General features: G+C 44.9%; 1 protein-coding gene across 4 annotated transcripts in view; it reads left to right on the top strand.

Annotated features, from left to right (window-relative positions):
* The window catches only part of Smarca2 (SWI/SNF related, matrix associated, actin dependent regulator of chromatin, subfamily a, member 2), a 168,216-nt gene that overhangs the window by 85,139 nt on the left and 58,311 nt on the right, over positions 1-24,766 (top strand). For all 4 annotated transcript variants that reach the window (XM_041660994.1, XM_041660995.1, XM_041660993.1 and 1 more), the window contains exons 21-26: positions 691-777; positions 6,424-6,470; positions 8,479-8,645; positions 12,685-12,848; positions 17,406-17,633; positions 22,524-22,601. In XM_041660994.1, the coding sequence (XP_041516928.1) occupies positions 691-777; positions 6,424-6,470; positions 8,479-8,645; positions 12,685-12,848; positions 17,406-17,633; positions 22,524-22,601 (771 nt within the window). The remainder of the gene's footprint in view (positions 1-690; positions 778-6,423; positions 6,471-8,478; positions 8,646-12,684; positions 12,849-17,405; positions 17,634-22,523; positions 22,602-24,766) is intronic.

Here is a 24,766-nt window from a genome sequence, read left to right as displayed (position 1 = left end):
TTATTAAATAATAATGAAAGCTTGGCCTTTAGCTTAGGCTTGTTTTTAACGCTCTTTAAAACTTAAATTAACTGATTTTTTTTTTATTAATCTACATTCTACTATATGGCTTTTACCTTTGTCCCATTCTGTGTGCCTGACTCATTCCATTCTGGCTGGTGTCTTCCACATGCCTAGATTCATCTTGAGTTTCTTCTCTCTGCCTCAAAGTCCTGCCTCTCTCTCTTGCCTAGCTCTTGGCCATTTAGCTCTTTATTAAATAATCAGAAGGCGCCTTAGGCAAAGACACATATTTATAGTGTAATCAAGTATTCTGTAACACCTATGGGCAGACCTGACACAAAGCCATCGACTTGAATTAATTTTGTGAGATGTACTTTTCTGTAGGAAGAGTTAATCACAAAGGCGATGCTATGTCTGACCCAGAAATGGCTAAATAACATCAGGACTGTGGGCTCAAGGTTTGTAAGACGACTTAGGGTCCTCCCTGTGTTCTTTCTGCAAGCTATCTAATCAGTCTGAGTCTTCCCCCACTCTTTTTCTTCAGTGCTAGATTTGTACCCAGGCCTTTCATAAGCAGGGCAGTCTCCACCAGTAAGGTATACCCTTGGCCTTGAAGCTTAGTTTTAAAAAATTGGAAATACTTGATCAATAACTAATTCCATTCCTTCCATTGCACGTTTTGCTCAGGGGAAAGGAGGAGCCAAGACACTTATGAACACTATCATGCAGCTGAGGAAGATATGCAACCACCCATATATGTTTCAGCACATTGAGGTGAGTCTGGATCTTGTACTTTGAGACTTATTGTGCTGGTTAGAAAGGCAGACCCCCAAATATGTGTAAAGCTTATGTGGGGATGTCCAGCCAGCATTTTTTCGACTTTTCTGGCAGAATTAATAGGCCTGTTTCCTGGGTGCGGGCCCACTTTGGCACTGACTTCCTGAGTATCTGGAATTTTATAATTCCAGATATAAAGAGTTTAAAGTCATGAGGAAATGTCGGGAGCATTAGCTCACTGTGTGGATTTGGGTTAATGCTGTGAATTACCTTGTTACTGTTGGAGTTCTGAAATTGAATATAATGACTGATGCAGCCAGCCTCCTCTGAAGGGTGCTGGGAGAAACGCTTAAATAATGTGTTTATAGATATTGAAGAGAAAGATGTTCGTGAAATATTATCCTTGGGAGAGATGCTGGCTTTAGCCTGTGGCATACATAGATTGCTATTTTTTCCTGCCTGGTTTCCATCATGATGATGCAGATGGTTGCTTTGTTCCAATGCTAGAACACTGTTTTTAGATCATAGGGCATTTTCTACCCTGTTTGCTCTATGTGGATGAGATTCCTTCATTGACAAGGCTCACTCTAGTGGGACAGTTGGCTTGAGCAGAAGTACAAAGAAGCCATCTTCATCATCTGCAGAACCACAAGTACCTGAGACCATTGATACCACAAGGGCCACTGCCTACTACAAACTAAAAAGAAGAAATGGCCGAGAGGAAAAGCACTGTAGGGCTATACTCTATTTAAACAATTGACAGAACCTTCCAGAAAATCAAAGCTGAATTGCAGGACAAAATGAGTTGAAATAGTTTTAGCTTTGAATGTCCTCTACCACCAGTATGTTTTGGTGGTCATGCATGTTGGGTCAGTTGATGTTTTTTTACTACCCCTCCCTGTATTAGAGGCCCATCCCAGCTGGCTGAATGGGTGAAATGGGACACAAATTGTGGCCTTCAAGTTCTTAGGAAAGAGCATCTGTAGATGTAAGAGGGAGAACCCATAGGGAAGGAAGAAGATCCTCACACAGATGGGGGAGTGTCTGTGGACATATGAGAAAGCATTTTTGGACATAGAAAGAGCATCCATGGATGTAGGGAGAGCATCTATGAGCAGAGGGAGATCATCCATAGACACAGGGAGGGGGAGTGTTCATAGACATAAGGAGATCATTTATGAGCATAGGGAGCTATCCATAGGAACAGAGCATCTATGGACAGAGGGAGACCTCCCAGAGACATTAGGAGAGCATTTTTGATCATAGTGATAGAATTCTTATACATAGGAGACCATCTGTAGATACCAGGAGAATACCTGTGGGCAGAAGAGGCTATTCATAGGTGTAAGGAGAACATCCATGATCCTAGGGGTAACATCCTCAGATACAGGGATAGCATTCATAGACAGGGAGAACATATATAAGGGAGGTATTGACCTAAGGAGAGGTGTGATAGAAGGAGGAATATCTGTACATTCAGAGAGAGTCCATAGACACAGGAGTATCCAATTACTAGACAGGTATTTTTAGACTGTGATGGCTAGTTTTATGTCGTCTTGTCACAATCTATAGTCATCTGAGAGGAGGGAACCTCAATCGAGAAAATGCCTCTTGAATATCCGGTCATAGGTAAGCCTGTAGTGCATTTTTTAAATTAATGGTTAATGGGAAAGGCTCCAGCCTATTGTGTGCAGAAACATTCTGGGCTCGTGTTCCTGAATACTAAAAGGAAACAGGTTGAAAGAGTCATGAGTAGCAGACTAGTAAGCAGCACCCCTCCATAACCTCTGCATCAACTCCTGCCTCTAGGCTTTTTCCCTTTTTGAGTTCTTGTCTTGCCTTCCCTCAGTGGGCTGTGATTTAGGATATGTAAGCTAAATAAACTCTCTGCTCCCCAAGTTGCTATTGGTCATGGTGTTTCATCACAGCAGTAATAACCCTAGGTATGACATGGATGCAGGGGTAAGTACCTGTGACAAAGAGGACATCTGGGGATGCAGATGAAAATATTTATGAATATAAGGAACGGTATCCATGGACATGACAGAGCATCTAGATGCCATAGGGTGTCTCGGCACAGGAGACCACGTCCGTCAAGCATTACACGGCACAGTTGAAGCAGAGCTTTAGGATAAGGACAGGGTGTGTTTACAGATCTAAACAGAATTTGAACTGTAAGAGCACTTTAAAAAGTCCTATGGACAAGCTGTAAGTGTTTAGAAATACAGATGAAGGAGAATCCCCTGAGCAGCAATGAGACCCAGTCACAGGCTGCTTTGTCAGTGTGACTGGGTGGGCAAGTCTTGACCCTCTAAACTGTCTTCTGCCTTTGTACTGAGAGAAATAGATTCTAGGTCTGGTGGGTGGATCAACTTTGAAAGTTACTTATTTTTTTAATTTGTATATATGAGTGTTTTTCCTGCGTCACTTATGTGCCTGGTGCTTGTGGAAGCCAGAAGAGGGCATTGGATCCCCTGGAACTGGAGATACAGATGTTTGTGAGCTACTACACAGGTGCCGGGAATAGAACCTGGGTCATCTGAAAGAACAGCCAAGGCTCTTAACTGAGAGAGCCTTCTCTCCAGCCTCCTTAGTTTGGAACACATGAAGTAGCTCATAAAAATCGCATTAAATAAATGGAAGGTGCCTTTTGCTCCTACTGGAGTGTGCTGGGATAGGGAGCAGGGCAGTATAAGAAACAATTTCTAATGCTGAAATGCTTGCATTGTGGTTAACTGGTCACCTACCCTCCTATTCCTGAAAGAGTTTTGAGATATTATTCTTACCTACACAGAACTGTTGTTGAAGGAGGGGCTGCTTGTTGGTGCCTAGCCACTTAGCCCCGAAATGATCACACAGAAACTGTATTAATTAAATCACTGCTTGACCCATTAGCTCTAACTTCTTATTGGCTAACTCTTACATATTAATTTAACCCATCTCCATTAATCTTTGTATCGCCATGTGGCTATGATTTACCGGCAAAAGTTTCAGTGCCTGTCTGTGGCGGGGCTCGATGACCTCTCTGCCTCTGCCTCCTTTCCCCCAGAATGCCATTTAGTTTTCCCTGCCTGCCTAAGTTCTGTCCTATCAACAGGCCAAGGCAGTTTCTTTATTCGTTAATGGTAATCACAGCGTACAGAGGGAAATCCCACATCAAGCTGTTTAGTAATTATGAAATTGCATGCCATTCTTCCTTCATGTTGGGCTTTTTGGTGGAATGGGGAGTCTGTCTCTCTCTCGGTGTCTGGAGCTTCAGGAAAATGAGTGGCATGGTGAGATTCTGGGCAGATGCTCTCTAGCGCCTGCTTGTTTGCACATTAAGTGGCTGTAGACTGCATGGGTGCTTGTTCCTATACCAGTTGTGGGGACACTCCTAGAAACCAGAGCCTGCAGTTATCACTGATCCTGTCCTGGGTAGGCTTTTCATTGCTGTGAAGAGACACTGTGATCCTGGCAGCTCTTAACAAGTAAGGCATTTAATTGGGGTGGCTTGCTTACAGTTTCAGAGATTCGGTCCATTAGCATCATGATAGGGAGTGTGGCGATGTACAGACAGATGTGGTGCTGGTTATGTCTTGACCAGAAGGTTGCAGGAAGTCGACTGACTGTCACACTGAGGGAAGCTTGAGCAAAAGAGACCTTAAAGCCTGTCCCCATAAAGGCCACATCTCCTAATATTGCCACTCCCTTTGGGGGCCATTTTCTTTCAAACCACCATATTCCACTCCCTGAGCCACAGAGGCTTTATAGCTATATTATAATGCAAAAAAATGCATTCAGTCTAACTTCAGAAGTCCCCATAGTCTATAAGTCTCAAACTTGTTTTGAAGTCCAAAGTCTCTCCTGAAACAAATGACAGTCTCTTAACTGTATTCCTTCTGTAAAAATCAAAATAAAAAAGTCACACACTGGGGCTGGAGAGATGGCTCAGCGGTTAAGAGCATTGTCTGCTCTTCCAAAGGTCCTGAGTTCAATTCCCAGCAACCACAAGGTGGCTCACAGCCATCTGTAATGAGGTTTGGTGCCCTCTTCTGGCCTGTAGGCATATGCACAGACAGAACATTGTATACATAATAAATAAATATTTTTTTAAGAAAAGTCACATGCTTCCAACATATAATAGCACAGAGTATACATTACAATTCCAAAACACAGGGGAGGGGAATAGGAAGAAAATAACTGGACCAAAGCAAGACCAAAAACTGCCTGGACAAACTCTGAACTCTGTACTCCATGTCTGAAGTCAGAGCACTCTTTAAATCCCTACCATTTCTCAGCTTTGTTGACAGAAACACACTTCTTCCTCCTGGGCTGGTTCTACTCCCTGTTAGCAGCTCTCCTCAGCAGGTATTCCATGACTCCGGCATTTCCAACATCTTGGGTTTTCCAAGGTGATCCAGGCTTCAACATCACAGCTTTACACAATGGCCTCTCTCCTAGGCCTCCATTCAGGGACACCCCTGACACAGGCTTGGCCCTAGGGGCGTTCCTTAGATGTGGAGGCAATTTCCATTGCTATCCTTAGCTCTAAAGCCAGAACCTCGTAGCCGAAGCTGCCAAGTTCTGCTGTTTGCTGGGGCTGGAACATGCCCTCCCTGTTCAATTACATCCTCACCAGCTTTCTGTTTTCCACTGTCACTGCCAGATTCCGGGGGCCAATTACACTGAAACAACCACAGACTCTTTGGCTGTTATGGTCTCAAGATGCCGTACATATTTGCCAATGTTCTGTTTTGTTTTCCACACACTGTGTATTGATACCAAAGAATTCCATAACCCCAGTTTTGAGACTGGAGTTAGCTCCCTGGGGACCTTCAAACTTGAGAAATAAAAATTGTGTTTTATTTTGAGCAGGGGGGTCTCTTTGTGTAGCCTACAGGTCTAAAAGCTCCTAGCCTATGTGTGGAATCGGATTAAGGGTCCGCAGCATTAGGAAGGTTGAGAACCACTGGTCTAGTGTGGTTAGGGCTTTGTAAAGAGGAAAGGGAGGGCAGGACCAGGGGTGATGTCAGTGAATGTTACATAATGGCCGTTATTTCTATGGTGTGTGTGTGTGTGTGTGTGTGTGTGTGTGTGTGTGTTATGTTTATGCTTACATGGTGTAGTTGTGACTGGTTTGTATTAAACTCTGCGGTTAAGAGAAATCCATGCATATATATATATGTTAAGGGGTGTCAAGGATTTATTAAGACTTGAAAGGGGGCAATACGTTCATGAATACAGGATATGGTAAAGCCAGTTGCAGAGTCCTTGGAAAGCTGGGGACTGATCACATGCTTCTTCCTGCCACCTGACTCGGTCTTCACCACCCAGGAGAGTGCTACCACTCTCCCTCCTTCATAGGCAGACAAGAAGCACCCAGATAGCCCAAGGTCATGGGTGAGCTAATACCCACTACACCCTTCCTTTAGCTTGAACTGTGAGCTTGAGGGTGGATCCCCAGCAACAGCTCTGGGTTCAGCTCCTGGCCAATGCATGTCCAGGCACTCTTCGGTCGGCCAGAAAGGGATCTCAGAGACATGAGTCTCTGATTTGCTCTTCGGGGATCATTTGATTTGCTTTGACTACGCTTTAAACATACTAGAGAAACCAAGAAGTTAATGATTACATATTAAAATCAATTTCTTCTCTCTTTTCAAGGAATCCTTTGCTGAACACCTGGGCTACTCCAATGGGGTCATCAATGGGTAAATCCTCTTTTTTTCCCCCCTCTTTCAAGATGCATTGTTATTGGCCTTACCCAAAATCTTTCTGTAGCATCTGGTCACCTTAGCCCTCCTTGCTCCCCTGCAGAGGAGCAGAAGTTGCTAAGCACAATTCCCTTGTACTTTACCTGCGTCTATTTCCGCGTGCCCTGAGCAGTTGCCTATTCAAAGGACGTGGGTCTCATGGGAGAGACTTACCAGTGCTTTCACGTTCTGAAAACACTGTTTGAGTCTGAGTGTGATGACTGCTAACCATACACCAGTGTAACTCGTGCTTGAAGAGTTGGTTTTTCCCTACTAATTTCCTGTGGATGTTCAGCCCTTGCACGCATGAACAAAAGTCTCACCTGCCATAGGTGGATGATCAGTTTTATAGTCAGTTTCTGGAGTATGATCTAAGAAAGACTTTTTGTTGTTGTTGTTAGCATGGACGTAGGACAGAGCCACACCTTACAGCAGAGAGACAGTGAAGCGGACTCTCCACAGAAGGTCTCACGTCTCACCCCAGGAGAAATGAATCCCAGGGTCAGGCAGGGTCAGCAGGAACTAGATCCTACCGGGATTAGGGCCAACTGACTCTCCTCAGTCCTTGGCTTCAATTGTCCTCTGGGCCTTAAGGCCACTCCTGCTTCTGCCAGCATAGCCAGAGGGACGGGGGAGCAGGGCTATTAAGGGACAGCTCTCAGACGGGAAGACAAATGTGAAGATGTACCATGACATAGATCCTGCCCCCCGAGTGGTGTGTTTTCAGTGTTGTTGACTGCATGTGCATGGGTGACTGCTTCAGACAGTTCCAACCCTAAAAATAAATTTCAGTGTTACAAAACACAGTCCTGTTGATTTGAGAAGCAACAGGTTTATCGTGGAGGACGGTCCTACTTCTGCCTTCCTCCTTACCACAGCATTGTCTCTCTTCTCCCATCATGCTTTACCTTATACTTCTGCAATAAGCCAGGACCCTATCCCTCCCCAGTCCTCTCATATAGGTGCCCACAGCAACTCTGTGAAACAGGCTACTCCAGGTCATACTCCTGTTTACAGAGCATCTTCCTGGCCCATTGCATTGAAAACCAAAACAGTCCACAAAGGACTCCCCAGTCCCTGCTCCATCCCCATCACCCAGCTCTGTCCTGAGGTCCCCCTCTCCTTGCCTCACGTACGCCTGAGTTACTCTCACCAGTACTTGGTACCAGTTTGTGAGGCTCACTGGCTCCTGCTCGCTCCGGAGCCCATGCCCAGGCTTTTCCCTTTCTCTGTGCATGCCCTCATTTCTCACTTAGCTCGCTCTTCACTCATTATTTCAGGTTTTAGCTCTCTCCAGGGAAGTCACTGACCTCATGCTCTCCAAGTCAACGTTTGGCAAATTGTATCAGTAAAGAGATAGATAAGAAATACTTTCAGTTTTGTGGGCCATAAGGTCTGCCGTACCTCTTGATACGAATAGTGTAGGAGGGAATCAGACAGACAGAAATGCATGGGCATGGCTGTGCTTTGGGAAGACTTCGTTTCTGAAAGGATCTGCCAGGGGTTAGCACACTCTGAGTTCCCGTTGTCACTTGTTGCTTTTCTTTATAGTCCTGACCACAGCGTGTAGTTACACATTTCATCACGGTGTGCCTACCCACATTGTGTTGGTGCCCAGTAGGTGTTCAGGAAGCATTTGAATGAATCGTGTGTGTCCTAAATTAACTTGACGGCACCCCCATGAAGAATCTTAGAGGTGCGGAAGGGTTCCCTTCTCATTGTGGCACATGCCACATATGTAGCACGCACATCATACCCTTCACGGGTTCTGTACGGACAGTGTGTCCCCCTTTAAATGCTCGCATGGCTTTGGAGCTGATATCCATTCGTTCATCCATTCTTCCATCCTCGGTTGCTTACTAAATGTTTTCTATGTGCAAGGCTCTATCTGAAGAGCTAAGCACTTCTGGATCTCTCAAGAAGACAGCAGTAATACTGCCTTCTTGTTTTGCGTTTTTGGGTTCAGGGCTGAGCTGTATCGGGCCTCGGGAAAGTTTGAGCTACTTGATCGTATTCTGCCCAAATTGAGAGCAACTAACCACCGCGTGCTGCTTTTCTGCCAGATGACGTCTCTCATGACCATCATGGAGGATTACTTTGCTTTTCGGAACTTCCTTTACCTGCGCCTCGATGGTAAGTGCAGGAGGCATCAGCCTCAAACCACACTACTGGAAACAAAGGGGCCGTGGGCCCTGAGCGCCGATCAGAAGGAATAACACTGTGGAGTGGGCCTGAAGGCTGGACGTGGGTTTGCTAGATGCACAGTTTATGTCTTCTGATGCCCTTCACATCACTGACATGATCTGCAGTTTATCCCCGTGACATACCAACACAGATTTCCCAGCACCCACAGCAGCTCACAACCATCTATATAACACTAGTGCCAAGGATTACAGTGCCCTCTTCTGACCTCCAGGGGCACTGCACACATGTGATATACATGCACACAGGCAGTGTACACATACAACATCTAACATCAGAAAGTTCAATAGAGAAAGAAAAAACATCTTTTTTTTTTTTTTTAAACGGCAAAAAGTGATTTCCAGTCTTGCTAGTGTTTGCTTGCTTCTTCAACTGTTTGGTTGTTGTTGTTCTTGTTATGAATAATAATAGTCATAACAGTTACTGTAAGGCTATGTAAGGCTACATGCAGGATGAAAGGGAAAACACTGGCGTTGTTAATTTTCTCACCAAATAAGTGTCTTTTGTGCCTGTTATTACAATCTCCGCTTAGAAGACTCAAACACAAAGCTGAGCTGTCAAACCAGTTTTTAACTGGGATTGTCTAGTTCCAAAAATGCTTGTTTTGAGCATGCCCAGTGGAGACCTCTGAAATACGGCTAGCTTGTCCATCAGCAGAATTCTAACAGGGATTCTGAACGTGGCCACACAGCTGGGAGCTAGGGCAACAAGAACTGGCTTCTGGAGGGAAGAGGGTGTGTAAAGGTGGTACACGGGCACCATGATGCCTAGACAGGCTCTCTCCGCTCCAGACAGCGGGCACTCGGTTTGGAAGTGGAGAGCGTTGTACCGACGGCTATGTCAGTATTTACCCACCCAGCTGCTCCCCACACCACCCTGTCATCCGGGTCATAAAACGTCTTCAGGTTTTCATTACCAAATTTGACACCTTGACTTTGCTTTCAGGAGGAAAAAGCCTCTCACTAAAAGCTAAGCAAATATTTTTCTGTGAAGATTGTGATTGCACAGCAGGCAGATTTAGCTACTATCCTCTTGTTTTGTTGTCGTGGGAAATGATTTTTTTTTCCCTTTGTCAGTGCAAATGGCAAAGTTTAATCCAGAAGACGAAATTTCCTAAGACAGCCAAAACTCAGTGAGAAACTAGCCATCATGACAGTCTGGCAATGTGTTCCTTCTGGCAGATTCTGTAGTTTTCAACACAATGGCCCCTTGCTGTTAATTGTGTTCCTGCAACGGGGGTCATGTCCTACATCAGAGAGACTCACCATGAAATAGACGCTGCTGCCGAGCACTTTAAGTCCCGTGCACCTGCAGTGGAGAGCGCTTGCCTTTGGATGAACTCTTGCAGGGCAATCTGAGACTCCCCCAGCAATGCCCAAGAGGTTGCTGGTGAGCAGCAGCCATCCTGGGCCGGTGTCTACCAATGGAGGTGACAAGCCAGGAAATTCCAGATCTTCTCATAGGCAGTCCTGTAGCTTTACATGAAAAATGATTGAATTTTATTTATTTTTTTTAAATAATATGTCAAATCTCCAGTTTTTGTTTTCTGTTTTTTTTGTTTTTTGTTTTTTTTTTTTACAGTTCAAACACTCAGAAGATACATACTTGATCTGTTTGCCCGGGATCTCAGGTGGAGAGCCCGAGGACTCCTTTGACTAAAGAATTTTGACACTGTGATTTTTCAGTGCTTGAGCTTATTTCATTCTAGGAAGGCATATTTCCCAGTTGGTTCTATTCCGATCTTAAGACTTAATCTTTACCAGATAAATTTTCAATGATGAAAACTGTTGAAGGTTGTCACCTCAGAGCACCCAAGTGCCAGTTTCTGTGTCTGGCTTCCAAGGATCCACCAATGCCGTCCTTTGTCCTCTCGCCATTTTGGACAGAGTTTTGTTTGTTTGCTTGGCTTTTCACTTTAAAGCAGAGGACAGACATGTAACTGATAGTTCCCTACGAGTAATCTAATGCTGCAACTGGCATTGCCTATGTACGAGTATATTTCAAGACACAGAACATACCTGGAATAAGCTTCAAGTGTTACAGTCTTCTCAAGCTGAACTCTGTGTGGGAGATTAAGTATCAGTTTAGGAGTTTTTTAGGACTAGTAGGTTAGCAACAGAATGCTAATCTACCGTGTGCAAGGTCCTGGGTTCAATCCCCACTACCCCTAACTAAAGGGTGGGTGTGGTTTTCATATAGAATTCTCTGTTTTTGGAGGGATCAGAACTCTAGTTTAGATCTTCGATTTCCTCGCAAAGTCCTGTGTGTTAAATATTTCCTCCCCACGATGTCTTTCCTGGGGCATGGTTGAACCTGTAAGAAGTGGGGCCTAGTGGGAAGTCTGTGGGTCCCTGGGAACATGCCTCTCCAGGAGATGATGGACCCCAGCTCTTCCCTTATGCTTTTGGTGCCCTAGTCACAAGGTAGCCGGCTTTGCTGTACCACATACTTTGATCATGAACTTAGGCTGTTTTGTGAGGGCACATAGCAAACTCGCCAATTAGTAACAGACAGGGGCCTCTAAAACCGTCAGAGAGAAGCCAACATTTTCTTTCTGTGTAGAAGACTAACTGGAAAGGCAGCATAGAGGAGGCCAACTTCCAAACAAACATGTCTTCCATTAGCATCACGGACAGAGAAGTGGTTTGCTCTAATCTCAGCAAGACACTTCAGGGGGTGGTGGGGGCGATTTGGCAGTTGAGTCCCACTCAATACAACCACTCCTCCCCCAAGTCTAGGTCCCTGAAGTTTCCCCTGGAAGGATCTGAGCAGTTCACCAAACACAACGTCGAATTTAGAAAGTAGGACTAGTCTAAAGGGCCTTGCTTTGTTGCAGGAGAGCCCCAGACCATCGCCCCTAATCCCCACTCGCTGTATTTGGGGGATGGAGTCTCTTCCCTCCTGAGGATGCTCATTAGTTTTACTAAATGTGAAAAACAGATCCCCCGTGTTTGGGAACTTGACCCGAGTGGGTAACTTGATTCTTTTGGCTGGAGTCAGTTAAATGTTTTAAGCCTCTGAAATAAATTGTGGTATATTTTCATCGTAAAAAAAAAAAAAAAAAAAAAAAAAAAGAACATCGCATAGGAGAAACATTTGTACAGCAGCCAGCCAGGGAGTATCATGTAACGCGCTTAGATTTTCCCCATCAGCCTGTTCAGAGGCCAGCATCGGCACTTCCCTAGCGAAAATACATGCAGGTGGAACACTGGCGACGTTTGGTGCTGTCCCTTCCACCGTCTGTTTTATGAAGAGGCCGGGTAAATCTGGTACAGACGGTTAGAGTGGAGCACACATGTGCCCACAAGTGAGCGCCACATGGGGACTGGTGATCTCTGCCTAGTGTGCTCTTCAGAACTCCCTGTTGTGAGTTGGCCTCAGAAACACGGAGGTTCACTTTTAGAGACTGTGGCTCTGGGTCTTCAGAATGGGAACAGCCCCTCACTTGGATGGCTTTGCCATCCTGTCCTCAGTACCAACCCAAATGCCCAGGCAGTAGAGAGCAGATTTCTTTTTGCTTTGATTCTTTTGGGATAAGTAAGTCTTCGTTCCTTGTTCTGATTCCTCTCAGGAAAGTTGCTTTGCACCGTTAAAGTCACTGTTTGCAAGCATGTGAGTATACATGTACATACACGGGTGGCTTTTAAATTATCCATTATTTCTAAGTCCAGACATAAGTCCAGGGAATGTTTTCATTAGATGTTAGAGTTAGAATGTTCTAGAATTTGTGGAGTTGCAGAGGTGTCTGGTCAGAAACGTTAAACATTCTCTTCCTTTCTATCTTATTTTAAAATTCTAATTGCAAACATACTTCCAGTTCCTTCCCAAACTACACAAACCCCAACCATTACCTCACCAGTGCTTAAGAGAACTGTGGGTGTATTTCTCAAGGAAGCAGGCATTTTTGTTTCCTTCTCTGCCTTTTCTGGACTGGAGTTAATTGGCAAATTTATTTTTCTTACCCCCTCAGGCACCACCAAGTCTGAGGATCGTGCTGCCTTGCTGAAGAAATTCAATGAACCTGGGTCCCAGTATTTCATTTTCTTGCTGAGTACACGAGCCGGGGGCCTGGGTTTAAATCTTCAGGCCGCGGACACGGTGGTCATCTTTGACAGCGACTGGAATCCTCATCAGGTACGCCCAGGCTTCCCTCTGGAGAGGAAGGGCAAGATTATCAGTTCCATCACTCACATTTATAGGACAGCGCACATTTCTGAATGACCGGGCAATTTCTCCAAAGGAGAAATAGCCCAGCCAATTATTAGGGCTGTTTTCTTATCTCCCTTGGAGCACAGCGATTTCCCTGTTATACCCAAGCCCGCCAAGAGCTGAAAGTGGGCTGGAAAACTCAGTTTCTTCTGTCTTAATCCTATCTCTTGGGATTGCCGTTGAGCAAATTGTGTCTGGTGAAGGATAAATCACAACGTTTCAGGGCCGTGGGGTGGAGCTCAGAGGCGGACTGTGAGCTGAGTTTTCAGGAGGCCCTGCGTTCACCCTCCAGGACCAGTGATAGTAAAAACAGGCTGAGGAACACAGCGGCTAGTCCTCCCTGAGGAACACAGCGGCTAGTCCTCCCTGAGGAACACAGCGGCTAGTCCTCCCTGAGGAACACAGCGGCTAGTCCTCCCTGAGGAACACAGCGGCTAGTCCTCCCTGAGGAACACAGCGGCTAGTCCTCCCTGAGGAACACAGCGGCTAGTCCTCCCTGAGGAACACAGCGGCTAGTCCTCCCTGAGGAACACAGCAGCTAGTCCTCCCTGAGCCCTCCCTCTGCGCAGGCCTCCTGGTATGCCTTGCTCCCCTTGTTCTCACAGTCACCCTAAAAGGTCATGAATGTTAGTTACTGTTTACATTTTTGCTATTAAGGAAACTGAGTTCCAGGCAAGCTAAATAACTTCTTCATGAACAGTTCATATAGGATTCTTAACCTTCTGGGTTTTTTTTTTTAAGTCATTTAAAATCACGAAAAAGAAAATAGCCTATGGAGACTACTTGTTTTTATTAGCTTTTGTTTTTCTAGGTAGCGTTAGATGTGTTCTTTTAAAGGGATATGTTGGTGGTTCCAGAATAAATGTTGGCTAGATTGTTCATGTCACAGGTTTCCCTAGGACAGGAGGCATCTGCCTGTAAGATACTGGGTGGAATGATACCAGCAGGGTTCATACATATCGTCACCATCCCTGGATTCCAACTGCTAAAAGGGGGGACTGCACTTGTCACGTGTGAACACAGACTTTGTCTGTCTCACCAGCACTTGGCCGCCCTTGACTGTAACATGTTCATCTTGTGGTAATTGGGGAAGGCTGAGTGGTAGGGACTTCCGGAAAGTGCCGCTGACTGGAAGTGGAGTGCAGGGTTACGTTAGAATCGAAAGACAGCCCTGCTTCCTACTGGCTGTTCCCCCACCCCAGGTATCTCGTTCAGTGACCCTGGGTCCCTCTGCTTTAGTGTTGATCCTCCTCATTCTCTGTGGACAAGAAGATTGACACAAAACTAAGGGCAGGAGCCCCCAGCAGAGTCTGCTTGCTTCAAGTTCAGAAACAACTTTTATGTTTTTATTTCAATATCTCTGATTACATTCTGTAGTTCGGGCAGGATTCCTATCGGGGTGGCAGATCTGTGGTTTTTCCCCCCTCTCTGTGGCACTGTCAGACCTACCTGGAAGTGAAGGGAGAATGCATGGGTTTGTACCAACCAAATCTTGCGTTTATCAGACTCTTCTCAAGCTCTTGATGAGAAACACAGCTTTGGATTTCCATTTTTTAAAAGCGATTGATTTATTTATTATGTACCAAGTGTTCTGCCTGCATATATACCTATACATCAGAAGAGGGCACCAGATGCCATTATAGATGCCGTGAGCCACCATGTGGTTGCTGGGAATTGAACCTGGGTTAAGAGTAGCCATCTCTCCAGTCTCTGGATTTCCGCTTTTACCTGGAAGCTCCATGGCTGTCTAACAAAAACAGTCAACCATAAAGGCTTCGGAGAGGCCATCTTCTCAGCTGGGCTCTTGAGTTCAGATAGCATGTCTTAGTCAGTGTTCTAGTGCTGTGGAGAGACACCAGGACCACAGCAACTCTTAAAAAGAAAACACTTAGTTGGGGCTGGCCTACCAATCAGAGGTTCATCTCATTATCATCATGGTGGGAAGAAGCGTTGCGGCACACAGGCAGACATGGTGCTGGAGAAGTAACTGAGAGTTCTACATCTGGATCTGAAGGCAGCAGGAAGAACAACCCACACTGGGCCTGGCTTGAGCTTCTGAAACATCAAGTCCACCCCTAGTGACACACTTCCTCCAACAAGACCACACCTCCTAGTTGTGCCACTCCCTGTGGGCCTATGGGTGCCATTTTCATTCAAATCATCACACATAAATGAGAGGTGTGAAGTTTGAGATTACCATTGAAATCCCAAACATAAATAGGCCCTTGTGGCACCTGTCTGTAATGTCAGTTGTAAGGGAGGCAGAAGGCAGAAACAGGAAGATTACGATTAAGATTAATCCCATTTGGTGGTATGGAGTGACTTCAGGGCCAGCCTAGGCAATTTAGTGATACTTTGTTTTAAAAAGTAAAAGTAAGCCAGGTGGTGGTGAAAGAAAAAACAAAAACAAAACAAACAAAGAAGACAGGTGAATGCCTTTAGTCCCAGCGCTCAGGAGACAGAGGCAGCTTTATCTCTGAGATCGAGGCCAGCCTGGCCTACAGAGATTGTTCCAGGACAGCCAGAGCTATACAGAGAAACCCTGTATTGAAAAAGGGAAGGAAGGAGGGAAGGAAGGAAGGAAGGAAGGAAGGAGAAAGAAAAAACAAAAACTAAAAGCAGGGCTTAGATATATGAGGCTGGGGATTTAATCTCCAGTACTGCCCCAAACAAACAAACGAACAACAAAAACTCCAAGTAAAACAAAAATATAGAGAGAAGTTTCAGAAATAGTAACCCACCCAGTAATTATAGCATTTAGCTCTTGTTTATGCCATGCAACATAGGGACTTGCATTCTCCAAACCTCCCCATCTTAGAAATGCCAACTGTGACTACTTTCCAAATAGACAGGTGATCTAGTTACACAAACCCGAATTGCTACCTCTGCCACCAAAACCATTGCAACAAGTTCCCAAAGACTCTTGGAGTTCCCGCCTTGTCCCTGTCATCTGCCACCACCCACACTTTAGTGTTGTGGGTTTATCAGCCTCTTTTATACAGAGGGCAGAATATTACCCCTTCTGGGTAAGCGTGGTCTAAGATTATCCCTTCTGAGCAAGCCTGGTCTGCTACTCCCTGAAAGAGGAGACTAATTTTCATGTTCGGAGCATAAATATGAAGCTAGTAGTTGGTGAAGGGACTAGTCTTTTTGAAGCTTCTGAAGCTTATGAAAGTTTTTATTTAAAGATTTCACTAAAACCTTTTTTTACATTACTCCAGGCAGTGGTGGTGCACTCCTTTAATCCCAGCACTCAGGAGGCAATGACAGGTAGACCTCTTTGTTTGAGGCCAGCCTAATCTACAGAGTGAGTTCCAGGAAAGGCTCCAAAGCTACAGAGAAATCCTATCTCAAAAAAACAAACAAACAAACAAAAACAAAAAAAGACCCTTTTTTTCTATTATAAGATTAACATGTTTAAAGTAGAGGAAACTGTTAAAATATGTATAAGCAAAATGAAAACTATTAAAGATAAAGCTTCTAGTCCTACCAGTGGGCAGTGTAAGCATTGCTGGCTTGCTGGTGTTTGACGTTCTCATCTTGTTTGTGGCGTTGGTGGATGTGCACACTAGGGACCAGGTGTATGTGCTTCTTCACAACCAGTTGCTACCCACAGCTCTATGTCACTGAGTCTTCTGATGATTTGTGTCTCTGCTGTGCATCCTGCAATAATGGCAATCTGGTACTGTTGAATGTTTACTTTTTTGAAAAAAAAGAAAGAAATAATAGGTAATGTTGAAAAATGCCCATTCTTATTTATAAATATTTATGTCTACCCTTGGTAGTTTCTTCAGGATAAACTTCCAAAAGTGAATTATGAGGCAGAGTCATGCCCAATGTTTACAGTTTGGCAAACCGTGCCAATTTCCCTCCACTCCCTCCCTCCTCCCCCCAGTTCATTACTTTATTGTCCTACTAGCAATCGCTTGCATTTCCAGATCTACTAGGATGTACTTGTAAAATGAAATACTGAGTCTTTGACAAGGCTAGGTCCAGGAATTGGGTAGCTGGTCAGTCACTACCTGTATAATGTATGTAGGTTTGTATGTATAATAAAATGTACAAGTATATGTATATCCATGTGCAATGCATGAAGATACAGTTCAGTGATGCAGTTGTCAATGCATACTATACATGCCAATGAAGACACTGTGTGCCTTCCTACTTAAAATGTTTTTGTAGGTAATAATCTAAATCTTAATTCTGACATCAGATGTCTTGGGTTTTGTTTCAAGGAAGGGCAAATTTTCATGGATTAATTTAAGCCCAGATTTTCTCAATAGGAAATGACCTTGAATTTTTCCAAAGACAATAGCTTGTGTGTGTGTGTGTGTGTGTGTGTGTGTGTTTACATGTAAGCAAAATCTAACCTTTGTAAAGGCTGGTTACGTAACCCTCCCACATTTCCCTCTAAGGTAGCCCTGTGTGCTGGGTTAATCCAGGTCCCTGGACCCTCACAGCTTATATTGTTCTCAAAAACAGGATCTGCAGGCCCAAGACCGAGCTCACCGCATCGGTCAACAGAACGAGGTCCGGGTGCTGAGGCTCTGCACCGTCAACAGTGTCGAGGAAAAGATTCTTGCAGCTGCAAAATACAAGCTGAATGTGGACCAGAAGGTTATCCAGGCGGGCATGTTTGATCAGAAGTCATCCAGCCACGAGCGGAGAGCGTTCCTGCAGGCCATATTGGAGCATGAAGAGGAGAATGAGGTACAACAGAAAGCCGAGTTTCAGAAATATAACGGTGACCTTTTGTCTCGAAAGGATTAAAAATAACGTCTTTGTTCCTTAAAGAATTTTCTGGGCTGATGTTAATTAAAATGACTAAATTAGCTGCTATCTTATAACCCAAACACAGGAACCCTCTTAAAGTTATTCATATGAGTGTCTTAAGAACTATTACCAAAGGACTTTCAAAAGCTTAGCCTGTGGATGCTTCCCTCTCTCCTCTTGGGGGTTGGGTACCGCCAAGTATATTTTATTGTATCGTGAGCGCTGCCCCCTATAGGAAAACTGTGGGACTGCAGGAATTATGCTTTATAGAACTCCAATTAGATAGGCTAAGTCCTACCTTTTTTTTTTTTTTTTATTTTCTTCCTCTGGTACTTAAAGACACCTGTCGCTGTTGCTTTTTAATCAGGGATAGGACTACTTCAACACACTTTTAGGATGGCCCTTCACGGCTTTCTTAGGTCATGAGTTTGGAAACCTTGACCTTAACCCCCAAAGAAAGGATCTTTTTAAGAACAGAGCAGGGAGGAGAACAGTCCTAAAGTCTCTATTTACAAAACTCGCCGAAGTTGTGCAAACAGTGTTTTGATTACACTTTTAGTCTTTTATCGCACCATTTTATTCTTTTAGGTGACCAGTTTCAGACATTTTATCCTAAATATTCACTCGTTTTAGGACTGGGGGAATATAGCCCCCCACACACAAACACATACAAACACACACACACACACACACACACACACACACGCATGCACGCGCATGCGCACGCACACAGCCTGAAGTGAACTTGGAGTACATTTAAGAACACATCTGTAACATCTAGAGTGCGGACTAGCAACACCGGTTCTTACCATGGAGCTGTCCGGTGAGGAACGCATTTGCTTTTGTGTACCCAGGCTCTAACTTCTAAGCGGACAGCTCCATGGTAAGAACCGGCGTTGCTAGTCCGCACTCTAGATGTTACAGATGTGTTCTTAAATGTACTTCAAGTTCACTTCAGGCTGTGTGTATGTATGTATATATACATACATATAAATATATTAGTTTTATGTTTTTCTGAGATTCCAGGGTGTGAGAATAAATGGATCTCTGTGTTTAAAAAAAAAAAGTTAGAGCATAGTCTATTTTACATATTTTCATGGAATACTATTCTCATTTGCATGTGTGCAGTTTGGCTTTGTGTTTTTCAAGTCCTCTATAAATTAAAAATTAAATTCTTTTAAAAGTCTTTTGTTTATTTTTTTTTCATTGAAAATATAGATTTTTTTTTCATGTAATACATTCTAATTATGGCTCCCCATCCTCCATCTTCTCCTCGGTCCTCCCCAGCTCCTCACCCAAATCCACATCAGTTCTTGCTCTCTTACTCTCTTACTTGTGATGGCATCAGTTGGAGATGACTCCTGGGTTAGGGGTGTGGTCTGTGTCCACTTCCACTCTGAGAACCAGAATCCCGTCAGGTCCAGACCTGTGCAGGCCCTATGCATTCTCTGTGAGCCAGTCCTGCTGTGCAGAGAACTCCTTGTTTCCTTGGTGTCCTTCACACCCTCTGCCTCTCAGAGTCCTTCTGCCCCCTCTTTCACAGGATTCCCTGAACCTTGAGGGTAGGGAAGTGATGGAGACATCCCGTGTAGGACCCAGGGGTCCACGATCTCTCGCTCCCTGCGCATCTCTGTATTTATTCCTGTCTACAGCAGGAATAATCTTCTCTGGTGAGATCTGAGCAACTAATTAAGAAACTGAACTATGGATGTAGCAGAATGTCATTAGAGCCATTTTGTTGAAGAACAGTGGTGTTGGGTTTTCCCCTAACGTCCCTGGCCTGTTAGCCTCGGGTTCTTGCCCACCCAAGCACTGTTGGGAATAGGTTCCATCTCGTGGAGTGGGCCTTAAGTCCAATCAGATTTGCTGGCTCGTTCCGCAGGCTTTGTGACATTGTAGGATTGGCACCTCTGTGTTCTTGTCACCGCTGCTGGTCGGAGGCTTTGCAGCTGGACTGGTGTTTACCTTTCTGCTTTGGCATAGCATGCGGAGTGCCTTCCAGGACCTTGGCACACACTAGTCAGTAAAGGGGAGCTCTAGGTAGGCACCTCCGTTTGATTTCTCCACATTCAGTGAGTTGTGTAGGTGTAGTCTTCAGCAGTAGGGCTTTGCCATCGGTTTGTGGAGAGCAACCAATAGTCCTGAAAATACTCTGGGTGTTTGGAGGCTCCCGTGGGACACCTTTGGCCAACAACTCAATTAGATGTAACCCATTTCCAGAACTGGAGTCTTCATCAGGTGACAGGAGATGTCTACATAGGAACTCCTTCTCCTCCCCCTGCCCCCCGTTATTTGGTGTTTCAATTCGGATCACCTTCATATACGTCTATGCTTTAGAGTTTCCATAAAACCCCTCAAATGACCTTTAGTTCGAACTGTCTCTCCCTGCATCCCCTCCCTCACCCCTTTTTCTCACTCCATACCTATGTAATCCTCCCAGTCCAGTCTCCACCCCCATCTGTCCATAACTATTTTATTTCTCCTTCCTAGGAAGATACATTACCCCCACTAGTTCCCTGCTCTCTATCTGTGATTCTATGGATTATGGCATGCCCATCAAAGGCTTTAAAGCTCATATCCATGTATAAGTGAATACATGTTTGTGTGTGAAGAAGAGGCTGATAGGTAAAAGAGTCCTGAATCTTTGCAAAGTGAAGAGTGTTTTGCTATCGTGCCTCCTAATTTGCCTGCCTTAAATATACCTGACTAGTTGCCTGCTGAATTTCCGGAAATGATGAGAAATAAAATTGTTCATATGCACTCAAACATCCGTACGCATCTAAAACCTTTTTACAAAGCTCAAATCATTCACCATTTCTGATTTTTAAAGTTGAGGATTTGCTACAGACTTAGGAGTCAGATTGCCAGGTGCCTTTTGATTTTGTCTGTCTAGTCGGCCCTTTCCTGAAGCACCGTAGGCTGGTGAGGTGGCTTAGCAGGTAAAGGTGTTTGCCACCAAGCCGGCCAAACCGAGTTCAGGCCTCAGGACCCACAATTTGGAAAGTGACAACCGACCCACCCAAGTTGTCTTTGGATATCCACACATACCCCATAGCACATGTGTTTCTGTAATAAATAAATAAATACTGAATAAATAATATAGTAACTATTGAATACATTTCAAATAATAAATTATGTGAGAAAAAAATATTTAGCCCACTGTTAAATAGTATATACAGTGGAAGGAGCCGGTACTCAGCCAGGAGTCTCCACTGCATTCTTGTTTACGGTTTGAAAGACCTTGTAACGATGTTACCTGCCCAGGTGAGATGATGGAAGAGGAAGCCTGGAGTTTTCAGGGCCCCCTAAACCACTGGGAGAGGCTGATCTCCCTCAGGCACGCAGACCACCATGTAGGGCCTCCAGGGGAGCTCCTTGCTAACTGTTCCTCACTGTTAGCAGCCTGCTGGGGCTCCACATCCCTCCCCGACTAAGCCTGTGTCAGATAGCTGTTACCAGGCTCTGGTGGTCTGTGCTGATGGAAAGCCAACGGGAGCCCTTTGCAGACTGCGGTGAATGGCTTCCATCCCAACAGTCCAGGGCAGCGCAGGGTGCCACGATCACAGCTGGCCTGGAGTGTGAGCGTACAAAGAACACAGCAAGAGATCTTGCAAACTTCCCAGGCACTCTGTGCCCTGGGGACTCAGGTCTCTGTGAATAGTGCCCTGCCAGTTTCTAGGAGAAATCATATCTTGCCCGGGGACACCTATGGCCTCATTGTGTGGGTGGAAATCACAGGTGGCTTTGGGGACGGTGAAGGCAAGTGAAGAGCTCTGTTAGCTGGTGCTTTAGCCAGGCACACGATATTGTAAGGGCTGAGCCTTCTCTCCAGCTGGAATATTTAGACAGATTGGCTTTCATCAACATAGGGGTGAATTAAATTGGAAGGGTTTTCAGAAGTAATTATTGTCTTGAATCACACACTTTATTGAGTTGCATTCATTTCTAAGACTGATTAAGCCCTTGCAGTGCACAAGGTGTCTTGGGAGCTGACATCATCTAGCTTAGGTTGCTGGTATTTTTTAAACTCGTGGAAGCAACAACATACTATTGGTTCCTAAGACCTTGAGAACTGTTGGTTTCTGAGAAATTAGCAAATAATGCGCCTTTGTTTAACTGAATATAAAATTTAGGAACTTATAGGTCTTATGTAATCTGTTGTTGGTTTTATACTTCATTTGATGGTTTTAATTGGGTGGAGTTTGGAGGTATTTTTTGTATTGATAGTTTTTAATTGATCTGAACCATAGTTTTAACCACTATCAGTAATAGTGCCTACTGAAAACCATAGATTTGACATCTTAAAGGTTCTCTTTTTAAACCTATGTGTAATTTTTTTTTTAATTCTGATACTAGTGGCAAAACTCATTGTTCTGGATAAATCTTTGAAAATAAACACATTCCCGTTCTCAGTGCCATAGGTGGAATTACTGGGATTAACATGAAGTAATGGTCTCCTGTGGATTTCTGTAGTTAAGGCTGGCAGTGGCATCCTCCTGTGAAGTAGATGTCACGCCTATGTTGCCGATGAGGTCATGGAGGCGGGGAGAGATTAAGTAGCTTGCTGTAAAAGTTACAGAAAAGATCCCCACCCAGGAGAGCTGGTGTTTCTTAGAGAGCAGATTTCCCACCCTAGACAGATTTCCTGCAGCCAAAGAGGGTTTGCAAAGCTCGCAACATATGAATGGCAGGTACTAAACTGAGGGGCCCTTCCCTTCTCTTTCTGTCTCTAGAAACAGGACAGAATTACCGCCCCCCCCCCCCCCACACACAATCTCCAGTCCTGGTCTTTAAAGTATGTTCAATCGTTCTGTTTTTTTAATCCAGGAAGAAGATGAAGTGCCAGATGACGAGACCCTGAACCAGATGATTGCTCGCCGGGAAGAAGAGTTTGACCTTTTTATGGTAATGTTACAGGAATCATGGGGAACCACTGCCTTCCTCAGTCCCCCCACCCCCCTTTCTGGTCTCCAGGATGCCTGCAGCCTGCGTACTGGGTAGAACCTTGGTGCTGAAGCCTGTGCGTTTCTTTTGATTCACAGTCTGCAAACTGGCTGGATTTAGCCTGCAGACATATTGTGTTTGGCCCACATTGCAGTTCTTAAAATTTTGCATTTGTTGCCAGCATGAAAAGAATCCTGATTTCTGGCTTCCTTTGGAAAATGAGATGGGGCAGTGTTAGGCCCACGGTTCTGTACTGAAGCAGTTGGCCAGAGGCGAGTCACAGCTTCACCCCCTGGACAGTCTCTGTGGTCCACAGTTCACTCGGACCCACTTCGAATCGCAGCCCAGCGTCAGACTGGATAGCAGCCTGTTCTCAGAGCATCCAGCTTGTAAGCATGCCCTAGTCAGCTCCTTCCTAGTAGGAAGAGGTGAACAGCAGCAACTTTTAAAACTGTTGCAGAGAATATACGTAGGCAAAAACAACTTTGGGGTGTGTGCACATAGTAAGACATGGCCTTGTTTCAAAGAGCAAACCGTGTGTTAAGGAACCTCAATGTTTTAAGATCTATGCACTTGAAGTATGTGCATACTGTGGTATGCAACATCTTAGAAGTTCCCTGAAACTTGACATTGATTTACACGTGAGGAGTCCCACATGCTGCGATGGTTGGGGAATAAGCCCCATCTGTGTGTGTGTGGGGGGGGGGGGTGCTCAGCAGCTGCAGAGCGGTGGGTATTGCCTTCTTTGGACTTTTACACTCAGTCTTAAATGACCAGGACAGTCCTGGGTACGCGGTAGTCACATACTGGATTTTTGAGTGAGTGGTGAGAGTTGCAGTTTCAGGCTGTGTCTCACAGGCAGGACAGATCCATATGGTGGAGTGTAAGGTGCCCTCCATTACTTTGTCATTTTGATCTTCATCGCGGGCGTCTAGCCTGATTGTGGAAGAAAGGAGTGTGCCCCACAGCCGGGGTGTAGGGAACCCTGGCGCACCCTGATCAGACGCACTCGTTGGAAAGCCCTGAGGTCTTGGATAATACACCCTGCATGAGCAGGACTCACGGAGGAGGAGGGGTGTGATAAAGATTCTATTACTGGTGCTGGGGCTATAAGGTGGAGATGTGAGACCCACTGAGCCAGAAATTACAAGTTTCGAAGAGAAGCTAAAAATCCACACTGTTAGACGCCATCTCAGCATTAAAGTGTGCCACTAAATCCAGGACTTTCACTAATATTATTCTTTAATATGGCAGGCCAAAGAAAACAGAACTAAGCCAAATATGACCCAATGGGTTTGCAATCTCTGCCTTTTTAGCTTAGGAGGGTTTGAGAACAGAGCTAAGGCTGAGTGGATGCTTGTGTTCTTTTTTGTGGGGGGGTTTTATTTGTTTGTTTGGATGGCTTTTGTCTTAGAGAACACAGATTGTGCCCACACATAATGATTCACAATAAAAGACCATTAACTCTCAGAAAAACGCAGGCAGCCATAGCAATAACTCCTGGCTTAGGAAATGTATTTCTTCCCGGACTTCGGTGAAGCCATTTCAGAGAGACAGGGCAGTAGCATGGAGTTCTGCCATCACCCTCCACATTTGTAGATTACACTTTTAGATAGGGAGGTGAGAGTACCCATCAGAAATAAACTTCCATCTTTGAGGAACTGGCTATCAGATGTGGGTGACTGGGGAGCCCTGAGGTTAGAGGTGTGTATCCCTGGCAGTGACTTGACACTACTATGACCTAAGATACTCCCAAATTAGATTTGGCTCAGAGATAGCCAGTCCTTAGTGACCCCGAGATCAGGGAGAAATGGCACCTCTCCTTCCTTCTTTGAGGCTGGACTTTAGTCGAAATTGAAAACCTCAGACAGAAATGCAGAAATGACAAGCGTTTCCGAGGCCGGGTCTTCCTTTGACTCGGGAATGAGTATGTGTCCAGGGAAGAACAGGCTTCTGGCAGTCCGGACTGCCTAAGGGACGAATTTCCTTTCTAGGTGCCTTAGCTTTGTGAGCTCTCAGGCCCATTTCTTAAGTGTTAGCATCTGTTTGGGGGAGCGGAGCCATACTGGGTTTTGTTTGGTTTAATTTTCAAAACTTAACTCTCTGGCTGCCTTTGGCCACTTCGC

The sequence above is a fragment of the Microtus oregoni genome, unplaced genomic scaffold (assembly GCF_018167655.1).
Source record: "Microtus oregoni isolate MIOR12 unplaced genomic scaffold, Mior012 000012F_ref0000307, whole genome shotgun sequence".
Classification (NCBI taxonomy): domain Eukaryota; kingdom Metazoa; phylum Chordata; class Mammalia; order Rodentia; family Cricetidae; genus Microtus; species Microtus oregoni.
The sequence above is the reverse complement of the archived record's forward strand: the minus strand, read 5'-3'. Positions and strand labels throughout refer to the sequence as shown.